The sequence below is a fragment of the Sapajus apella genome, unplaced genomic scaffold (genome assembly GCF_009761245.1).
Source record: "Sapajus apella isolate SASKATOON/1434 unplaced genomic scaffold, GSC_monkey_1.0 scaffold10, whole genome shotgun sequence".
Lineage (NCBI taxonomy): Eukaryota > Metazoa > Chordata > Mammalia > Primates > Cebidae > Sapajus > Sapajus apella.
In genome coordinates, this window is record NW_022436950.1 from 36,390,682 (window position 1) to 36,402,000 (window position 11,319).

The following is an 11,319-nucleotide window of genomic DNA, read 5'->3' on the forward strand; positions in this document are numbered from 1 at the left end:
ACTGCAACCTCTGCCCCCTGGGTTCAAGTGATTCTCCTGCCTCAGCCTCCTGAGTAGCTGGGACTACAGGCATGTGCCACCACACCCAGCTAATTTTTTTTTTTTCATATTTTTAGTAAAGACGGAGTTTCACTATGTTGGCCAGGATGGTTTTGATCTCTTGGCCTCGTGATCTGCCCACCTTGGCCTCCCAAGTGCTGGGATTACAGGTGTGAGCCACCACGCCCAGCCTAAAAAAATATATTCTAAGCTATCACTGTGATACATTAGTAAACAAAAAAAGGTCAGTATCTCTTTCCCTGCAGAGTTTATAATACTAACAGGAGACAGAGAAACTGTAAAATCTATTCTCAACACATGGCCAAGGTGGCCCTTTTAAAATAACATCATGTCATTTCTTTGCTCAAAACTCAGCAGCGGCTTTCCATTTCCACTCAGAGTAAAAGCCAAAGTCTTCATAATGTTATACCTGAGCAAGTAAAGGAATGCACCACACTATGAGATTGAGTTATGAGTCCTTTATTGCCGGCGGCCGAGAGACAGCTAACACCCAAAATTCTCTCGGCCCTGGAGAAAGAGTTAGATGGTTTTTATACCCTAGTTTGAAAAAGGAGGGGGAACCTAGCGGAAACAATTTTTCTCACAGAAGCAGAGCAAGCAAAAAGTTAAAAGATAAACTAGAAACAGTACCAGCTGCAGGGGCTTAAGCTGTCACAAAAGACATACAACTTATAGATATGAGGGCTCTGGGTACTTGGCAACATCTGCATTCCCAGGGTCTGCTGGTACCACTTGACTCGTTATCTTATCAGCAAATGCATTCCTGGGTTTGCCTGGTGTCATCCTGTCCCAGCTACACACTACAGCTACATACCTAATGGAGGGAAAATACCTGTAGTGAAGAAGCTAAGATGGAGTTTGTCCAGCTTCTTCAACAAAGAATGAGTTGGTAAGGCCAACACAAGGTAGGTTAACACAATAATGGCTTACTAAGACCTAATATAATTGGACTCTCTAGTACCTCTCTGGTATTGCTTCCTAGTACTATTATTTGCTCCTACTCCAGCAACATTAGCCATCTTGCTGACTTCCAGTAGGCACTTCCCAATTTTGCAGTTTCCTCTGACTGCACTGCTCTGCATGGTATTTTTATGGCTTTTGTATTCCCTTCAAGAATTTGCTTACATGTACCTTCTCAATGAGGCCTTCTCTGATTGCCCTATTTAAAATTGCTGGCTGGGCACAGTAGCTCATGCCTATAATGAGGCTGGGGTGGGGAGGGGATCACTTGAGGCCAGGAGTTCGAGGCCGGCCTGGTCAACATGGCGAAACCCCATCTCTACTAAAAATCTAAAAATTAACCAGGCATGGTGACAGGTGCCTGTAGTCCCAGGCACTCAGGAGGCTAAGGCATGAGAATAGCTTGAACCTAGGAGGCAGAGGTTGCAGTCAGCCGAGATTGTGCCACTGCACTTCAGCCTGGGCAACAGAGTGAGACTCTGTCTCAAAAAAGAAAAAAAAAATTGCAATCCTCTTACTCCCCACCCCGTATTTCACTCTTTCTCTGTTCGATTTTTTGTTTTGCATCACTTACCAAACTAACATATAAGTACATAATATACATATACATAAGTACATACAGTATACTTATAACATTTATTATTTGAATGTCTTCCTCTACCAGAATGGCCTAGAATGTACTTTTTATAACTCTCAAAATTCAGTAAGACAACAATTTAAGGGCTGGGCGTGGTGGTTCATGCCTGTAATTCCAGCACTTTGGGAGGCCAAAGTGGATCACCTGAGGTTAGGAGTTCGACAGCAGCCTGGCCAACATGGTGAAACCCCGTCTCTACTAACAATTCAAAAATTAGCCAGGTGTGGTGGTGGGCGTCCATAATCCCAGCTACTTGGGTGGCAGAGGCAGGAGAATCACTTGAACCTGAGAGGCAGAGGTTGCAGTGAGCTGAGATAGCACCTCTGCACTCCAGCCTAGGTAACAAGAGTGAAACTCTGTCTCAAAAAAAAAAAAAAAAAGAAAGAAAACAATTTAAAAGTGGGCGAGCTATGATGCTGGCTGTGGTTAAGAAAAGAATAAAAAACAAATAAGAAAACAAAAATAAAAGTGGGTGGGGCTGGCCACAATGGCTCATGCCTGTAATTCCAGCACTGTGGGAGACCAAGTTAGGTAGATTGTTTGAGCCCAGGAGTTTGAGACCAGCCTGGGTAACATGATGAAACCCCATCTCTACAAAAAATTAGCCAGGCATGGTGCATGTGACCATAGTCCCAGCTACTAGGGGGGCTGAGGTAGGAGGATTGTTTGAGCCTGGGAGGCAGAGGTTGCAGTGAGCTGAGATCACGCCACTGCACTCCAGCCTGGGTGACAGAACAAGATCCCGTCTTAAAATAAAAATAAAAAAGGCCGGGTGTGGTAGCTCACCATAATCCCAGCACTTTGGGTGGCCAAGGTAGGTAGCTCATGAGGTCAAGAGATTGAGACCATCCTGGCCAATAAGGTGAAACCCTGTCTCTACTAAAAATATAAAAATTAGCTTGGCATGGTGGTGTGCTCCTGTAGTCCCAGCTACTCGGGAGGCTGAGACAGGAGAATCACTTGAAGCTGGGAGGTGGGGGTTGTAGTGAGCCAAGATCGCACCACTGCATTCCAGCCTGGCGACAAAGCAAGACTTCATCTCATTTAAAAAAAAAAAAAAAAAGTGGGCAAAAGATTCAGACACATCATTGAAGAATATATAGAGATGGCAAATAATACACCATGACTCAACAGTGTCAAATTAAAACCACAGTAAGATCCTACTACTCACCTATTAAAACCTCTAAAACCTAAAAACTGTTTATACCAAGTGTTGTCTAGAATACAGAGAACCTGGAATGTTTATACACTGTTGGTGGGAATATAAATTGTTACAACCACTTTGGAAAATCATTTGGCAGTTTCTTAAAAAAATATATACCTAACGTATGACTCAGACATTCTACTCCTATTTACCCAAGAGAAATGAAAGCATAAATCTCTATAAAGACTTGTACACAGATGTTCATGGAAACTTTATTCATCATAGCCTAGAATTATTAATATCCATCATCAAAAGAACAAATTATGATGTATTCATAAAATACAATACTACTCAGCAAATGATTTATTCATAAATGCTACAATATAGACAAATCACAAAATTACTATGCTGAGTGACAGAAGCCAGACCAAAAAAGGCTCATACAATATGATTTCATTTGCAGCAAACTGATCTTAAAGAAAGCAGATCAGTGGTCAGGTGATGGTGGGGTGGGGTGGGAGGCAAGGAGGATTAAGTAAGCATGGATGACAAAGAGGTACTACAAACTTTTGCAGGTGATGAATATGTTCATTATCTTGATTATGGTAATGGTTTCATGGCTGTATACATATGACAAAACTTATCAGATTGAATACTTTATGTACAATTTATTGTATTTCAATTATACCTCAATAAAGATATTTAAAAATAAAAACCCTCCTGGGACATGATTCCCACTGTGTCTTCTGGTTTTAGTATTCTTTTTTTTTTGATATGGAGTCTTGCTCTTGCTGCCCAGGCTGGAGTGCAATGATACAATCTCCGCTCACTAAAACCTCTGCCTTCCAGGTTCAAGTGATTCTCTTGCCTCAGCCTCCCAAGTAGCTGGGATTACAGGTGCCAGTCACTATGCCTGGCTACTTTTGTATTTTTAGTAGAGACAGGGTTTCACCATGTTGGCCTGACTGGTCTTGAACTCTTGACCTCCAGTGATCCACCTGCCTTGGCCTCCCAAAGTGCTGGGATTACAGGTGAGAGCTACCACGCCCAGCTAAGTATTCTTATACCCATATCACATTACCAAAGGTTTTCCATGTTAACCCTACAAATTATTTATTTTTCTCAGGAATCACTTTAGCATCCGTTAATAAATAAGTTTTTTCTATTTGCAAAGTTTTAAGAATTCAGTCAGCAATGAATACTTGTATTATTCAACAATAAAACTCATAGCTAACATGTATGTGGCAAAAGTATACTAAGGCTTTGTCCTTATGACTAAGTTAATTAAGTAGAATTACAGATTTTTAAATACTAAAACAGTGTATCATTTAAGGTGTTTAAATGTCTAAGACAGCTGATGGAGAAGAGCCAATGCAGTATCCCTTCTGGAGAGATTAAGATTTCCAAGGTCCTCAAAAATAGGTACAGAGTAGAATAAAGTTTAAAAAAAAAGCAAAGAGGGAAAAAATAATCTCTTCTCTTTTGACCACATACTTTGTCATTACTCCTAAAATACAAGGCTGTACTTGAAAATATCATGGTGCCAAAATGTCAGGGGGCGGGGGGGAAAGAATTACTTATTACATGCATTGTTTTAAAATGTTTATGCTTGGCTGAGTTTCAGGGTATTAAATGCATATATATCTCCCCAAAATGTAATACTAATAGGAGTTACTGGTAGTTATGCTTAGCACTTTCAGGGTCCCAAATGGACATAAATCTGGTCAAAATTCTCAGGTATTAAAGTGTTTATTCAGCATCTTCAAGATGAACAAAATTGCTACTATCTCTAAGGAAATTATAAAAAGAAAATTAACAAGTATAAGAAAAAAAACCAGGATTTTAAATGAAAAAAATACATGATAACAAGGGCACTATACATTAAGTTGCTATACACACACAAACACACACACACACACACACACACACACACACACACACACATTTTTTTTTAAACCTCTTTTTTAAACCTGGTACAAGTTAAACAACATCTTTCTCATACCCACATGATTAAGTATGTATTCTGACAGGATATAAAGAAGATGAAACAAGCTGGTGGGCCTCAGAATTAGAAACTCCAATGCAGGACCAGATCCCAAAAGCTATGTTTTCTACCACTTTTGTGAAATTTAGGAAACATTTACCTTGCAAAAGATATAAATGCTTTTCCTTTTAAGTATGCTAACTATTTGTACAGAAAATCACTATTGAGGCACAGGTCCACCAAGGCTATATTTACCTATAATTCACTGTAGTACATATAAAGTTCACTTGGAGGTTGGGAATGTGAAAAGTATAATGAATAAACAAGCTGAGCTGTGATTGTGAATTTCTTACTGCTAATTTTGAATGTCCAACTCACTCCTACAGATATTACATCTTATAATACATGACACACAAAAAAATATGTCAAACTTTGCTGTAGAGCTGTTAGGAGAATGCCAACATAGATACTGAAAATTTTAGGAACTTGTATTTAATACCCTATACATTTAAAAATAATTAAACATTTTAAATATGTGAACATAATTTTCAAAAAGTGATGCTGAGCACCTTTAAACACAATACTGATACATTGCGACTAAACATGCATTTAGATGACAATGAATCACTTTTTAAAGAGCTACTCATTTAAATACTTACATGAAAATACTGATAGCTCCAGTTTCTACCTAAAAACCAAAAGAGTATATAATTAGGGATTTAAACTTTTCTTCATGCTCTTGGTTTTTGTGGGGTTTTCTTTTGTTTTTTGGTTTGTTTGTGGAGAAGTTGCACTGTAACTTTCTGATTAAAAAACAGTATCAGAAGAGACTTTCACACAGAATGAAGTGAGAAAAATATTTTTTAACTATACCAAAGTCTGAATCCTCTGACATGTCTCATCCTCACAAGTAACTGACTGGAGTTTGTATATTAACAAGCATTTCTCCTTAGCAACTCAACATCAAAAAAGAAAGGAATGTCTCCAAAAGAATATAGTTCAACTGGTGAAACAGCTAATAAACCATTACCACTATTGAGAGGTGAAGATTTATTATTTAGAATCTTGAAAGAAAAGGATTCCATAAAAACTAGATATAATAAATGAAAAGAACATTACCTATTGTTCAACACTAAACTATAAATTAATCTGGACTTATCCCTTTTATGTACACACAGACTAAGAGAAATCTGGATTTGAGGTAACTAAGAGCTGTGTTTAACTTAGTATAAAATAATCAAATTTGGCAATCGGCCTCTATAAAATGCTGACATCAAATATTTTCAATTCTTAGGAAAATGAAAATTAATTTTTATTAAAAAATCATACATATAACTAAATATTAGCTTTGCATTAAATAGGGTATAAATAATAAACTTTATATTAAAAAAATATAAATCTAAAGGGCAAGGAACATTAGAATTCCACCTACCTCTAATATAACAGTACTTTATATTTAGATACATGTCATGTACCTGAAACAAAGTGAATTAAGAATGGGAGGCTGGACTTAGAAAAGCCGAAAGTGACTCATATTCATGTAAAGTATTAAGGTTAAATTTGATATTATATTGTGCATGCTCTGAATATTAACTATTAATATCCATTTAAAATCTTTATTTTTAAAATATAAAATATACCCACAAATGGTCTCTGGAGAAACAAAAGCCTTAAGGTTAATTTCCCAACAATTATAATTGATATTTCTAGTTTACCAATCTTTTTTCTTTTCTTTTTTTTTTTTTTTGAGACAGAGTTTCTTCTCTTGTTGCCCAGGCTGAAGTGCAATGGTGTGATCTCAGCTCACTGCAACCTCCACCTCACAGGTTCAACCGATTCTTCTGCCTCAGCCTCCCAAGTAGCTGGGATTATAGGCACCCGCCACCACATCCAGCTAATTTTTGTATTTTTAGTAGAGACTGGGTTTCACTGTGCTGGCCAGGCTGGTCTCAAACTCCTGATATCAGGTGATCCACCCGCCTCAGCCTCCCAAAGTGCTAGGATTACAGGCATGAGCCACCACACCCAGCCTAGTTTACCAATCTTTAGACAACAGGTACTTATAATGAATATACTGCTTAGTACTTATTTGGTATTTTAAATTAATATATACTTACTTAAAGAAAATATCCCAGAATAGTTATTTTAAAGTTTTAAATATAAACTAAATTTTAAACTATAAATACTTACCTTAAAACACTAGAAATCCTAATACCATCAATTCAGTAAGAGCTCTGGCACAGAAAAATGTAACTACAAATCAAATTCTTTTTTAACCAGAGCTGGATCTTCATTACAAAGTGAGAGGGAAAAAATCCTCTGCTGTCATCAAAAAGTTCCCCAATTTATCTGTAAACACCAAGGAATTCTATTAATCTTTCTCAATTCTCTCAATTTCTACATATTAATACCTATAGTGTTTTATTTCCAATATAGCACAAATCCATGCTACATATGTTGATTTCTGTTGCTTATCTGATTAATTCAAGTAAAAATTCTCAGTATTTACCAAGACACTTTAAATTTCTATTAGATAACCATTAGTATACTATTGGTTTGTAGTTAAAAGTACAAAAATTAGAAGGGAAGAGGCTAAAATGCAACTGCACAGTTTCCTTTCCACAGATGTAGCTGCTACACTTTGTGTTACAATGTAAAATCTATTACTTTATCTTTCTTAATGAGATAGATTATAAACATTTTCTTACCTGTCTGCCAATTAAAAATTTCTTCACAACTTTAAAGAGAGAACAAGTTCTTTCAGAACTTAAAAAAATTCATGATATACATACACACATACAAACACATTCACACAATGTTTCTGTTGCTGTAGTTCTTTTCTGTCTTGTAAGAACCAAAATTGAGTATTTCCAAGGATAAGTTAAATAAACTATTTGTGTTCAGACTATATTACTATGGATAAGTTCAGCAGAGCTTTTGAAATACTGGCCTTATTAGATAATCAAAAAGCATAAAAATTATACAAAATAAGAGGAGTAAAACATCTCTTAAGGAAGGTAAAAATATGGAACTGGCAACAAATATATCTGTTTTAAATAAAAGCTTCTCATCAAACCAGTCTTCAGTCCAATTATCTCAATGCCACGCTTTGACAATATTCACCTTCTTTTCTAAGACATCAGAAGTCACCAGAGTTGTAAATTCTGAAAAGCTTCAATAATTTACATAGCAGATAATTTCTTACAGTCCAAATTGTTTTTTGCTTCCATAGATAATGCTGGTTCTTTGGGTTCTTGCTTAACTGGGTTCACAGAAATGGTACTTTCTGGATTTTCTTCAACTTTAAAAACAAACAGAAAAGTCCTAAAAGTTAATATATTTCATGACCCTGGGAGAGAGAGGAAAAATATTTTATATTCTAAAAATAACTTCTGTCAAGACTTTTGTTCTTCAAAGCAAACTGCAAATCTTTTCCCACAAAAGTGCCCAATCCAGAACAATTTGTGTGCAAAGAAGTGACAGATAAGGTAGGAGTTAACAGAGTTTACTTCTATGTTGACAGGGATTAATAATAAAGTTAATGTAACAAGGTCTTGGACTAAACCTAAATGCCCAAGTCTTACTAGTTCCTTTTCAACTCAACATTTAGTTTATAATTCAAAATCTTTCTTTTGTCTAGGTGCGGTGGCTCACTCCTGTAATCCCAGCACTTTGAGAGGCTGAGGTGGGAGGATTGTTTGAGGCCAGGAGTTTGAGACCAGCCTTGGCAACATAGTGAGGCCCTGTCTCTTAAAAAAAATAAAAATAAAAAATGTGCCCAGTATGGTGGTGTGTGCCTCTGGTCCCAGCTACCTGGGAGGCTGAGGTGGGAAGACTGCTTGAACCAAGGAGCTCAAGGCTGCAATGACCCCTGATTACATCATTGCACTCCAGCCTGGGTGACACAATGAGACTCTGTCTCAAAACAACAAAATACCAAAAATGAAAATTTTCCTTTTAGCCTTTATATATGCCTACTTCATTTCATTTTTCTTTGTGTATGTGTGCATACATCAATTCCTCCATAATAACCTTTGCATGAAAATATTTTTCTTTAATTTTTTCCTATTAATTTTTTTGTGTACTCTAAAATGACCTTCCTGGTTTCATATTACCATAGATTTTTCCATGGAAAACAGGTAATTAGGGTATAAGTAATTTCTATAGCACTAAATAATTAGAAACAAAGAGAAGGAAAACATTTAAGTACAAAAGTTCTGAAACTCATGCGAATGAAATTTCCTCCTTCTCTCTCATAATTTTCCTTCATTTATATAATATCATATACCCTGGGTAGAAATAATAGTTTTATTTATAGTATAATACAGTGATGATACTACAAAGGTTACAACAATAACACCATAAATTGATTTCAACTTACTAAGAGCTGAGTGGTTGTCTATAATCCGTATTGGAATAGTCTGCACATCTCCCAACAGAATCTGATGAACAGTTCCTTCCAGATTCCCTGTATCCTCAACATCTCCAACGTCTACCAGCTGGTCCACTGCAACTAGATTTTGATCTGGTTCTGGGATGTTACCCATGGTGGAGGCAGTACTATTGTTTTGGGTTAGGCATGTATCTCTTTGAAGGCTATGAGTTTGATCAAGCAGTAGAGAATTATTATTCATTACAGCACTTCCTATTGAATCCAGAAGTCCTGAAGGACTAGAGGATGGCTGGTTATTTACTGATACCAGAGCTGGTGATTCATCAGGAGAGGTGAACCTTGGTTGTAACTGCAAATCCTTTTAAACCAAAAAGAGTTACATCAAACTATCTGAATTTACTATGTCTGATATTCTCATAGGATATACTATTCTTCTGACAAAAAATTGGAACAAATAAGAAGTATAGTTATAAATAAATATTAAATGAAGAAACAACAATCAAGGGAAAACAGTACAATTAAATTTATTGAATTCATAGTCAACCTTAAACTTTTAAAAAACATACTGCTTGTGTTATCTTAGATCAAGACACAAAAGGTCAAGAAATTAACAATGAAAACATATTTGATCATTATTATAATTGTTAATAATTCTCTAAAATCCATAGGAGAAGAAGAGGTGAACTGAGGAATAAAGAGAAGGACTTCAAATTAGGATATTTTACTGGATACCTACCTGTAGCTGTGTAAATATTTTGGGCTGAAATGAGGAGAGTGAGGAGAGCAAGTGGGTTGGCTCAGGAGACAAAGAACCCCCTGTCAGATTTGTTTCCATTTTGGTAGCAATTGATTCTTCTGGTGAATTTCCTAAATTATATTAAAAAAACTATTAAAACAAAGTAACTTTTATGGCTTCTATGAAGTCATAAAAATACTTTATTACAACCCTTTCTATAAGAACTAAAATAGGAAATAATTTTAAAGTTTTGCAAAGGACTTCAGTAAGTCATCTAGCCCAAGGGTCCCTGACCCGACCGGTCTGTGCCCTGTTAGGAACTGTGCTGCACAGCAGGAGGTAAGCATGGGGCAAGCAAGCCTTACTTCGTGAGCCAGTCTTACTGTGTCAGCTCCACCTTCTGTTAGATCAGCAAAGGCATTAGATTCTGGGATCTAGGTTGCATGCTTCTTATGAGAATCTAATGCCTGATGATCTGAGGTGGAAGTTTCATCCTGAAACTATACCCCCTCTCTCCACCCTGGGTCTGTGGAAAAATTGTGTTCCACAAAACTGGTCCTTGATGCCAAGAAGACTGGGGACTGCTGATGTAGCCCACTATTTCCAGAACCTGGCAGATCGTGAGAATCTCTAAGTTATGTTTAAGAAAATATAGATTCCTAGGTTTAACCTCCATTAATTTTAATTTGGCAGATCTAGGATGGTACTGTCCCTCCATATCCATGGGAGACTGGTTCCAGGACCCCCGTCAGAAATCAAAATCTGCAGATTCTCAGTTCCTGAAATAAAAGGGCATAGTAATGCATATAATCTAAGCATATCCTCCCACAAACTTTAAATCCTCTCTGGGTTACCTATAATACACAATACGATGTATATTATAAAAGTCCTCCAATATACTTTAAATCATCTCTAGATTATCTGTAACAAGGAAAAAAATATCTGTACATGTTTGGTACACATCCAATTAAAAATATATTTTTGATCAGTGGTTGGTTGAAGCCATGGATGCAGAACTCATAGATACAGAGGCAAAACTATATATCTCTATATCTATCTATCTATCTATTTTTTTTTTCTTGAGACAGAGTCTTACTCTGTCCCCAGGTGCCAGGCTGGAGTGCAGTGGTGCAACCTTGGCTCACTGCAGCCTCCACCTCCTGGGTTGAAGCAATTCTCCTGCCTCAGCCTCCTGAGTAGCTGGAACTACAGGCGTGTGCTACCATACCCAGCTAGTTTTTGTACTTTTTTAGTAGAGACGGGGTTTCACCATGTTGGCCAGGATGGTCTCAATCTCTTGACCTTGTGATCCACCCACCTCGGCCTCCCAAAGTGCTGGGATTACAGGTGTGATATATATATATATATATATTACAGTATGGAGGATGGACTAGAGTTATAGATA

General features: G+C 36.9%; 1 protein-coding gene across 38 annotated transcripts in view; it reads right to left on the bottom strand.

Moving 5' to 3' along the window:
- The window catches only part of CARF (calcium responsive transcription factor), an 89,250-nt gene that overhangs the window by 3,385 nt on the left and 74,546 nt on the right, over nucleotides 1-11,319 (bottom strand). For 14 of the 38 annotated variants that reach the window (XM_032278608.1, XM_032278613.1, XM_032278605.1 and 11 more), the window contains 3 exons: nucleotides 9,915-10,045; nucleotides 9,167-9,536; nucleotides 4,920-8,086 (listed from right to left, as the gene is read on the bottom strand). In XM_032278608.1, coding sequence (XP_032134499.1) covers nucleotides 7,968-8,086; nucleotides 9,167-9,536; nucleotides 9,915-10,045 — 620 coding nt within the window. In that variant the 3' untranslated portion in view covers nucleotides 4,920-7,967. The other 24 variants (XR_004269126.1, XR_004269128.1, XR_004269123.1 and 21 more) reach the window with 24 other exon arrangements.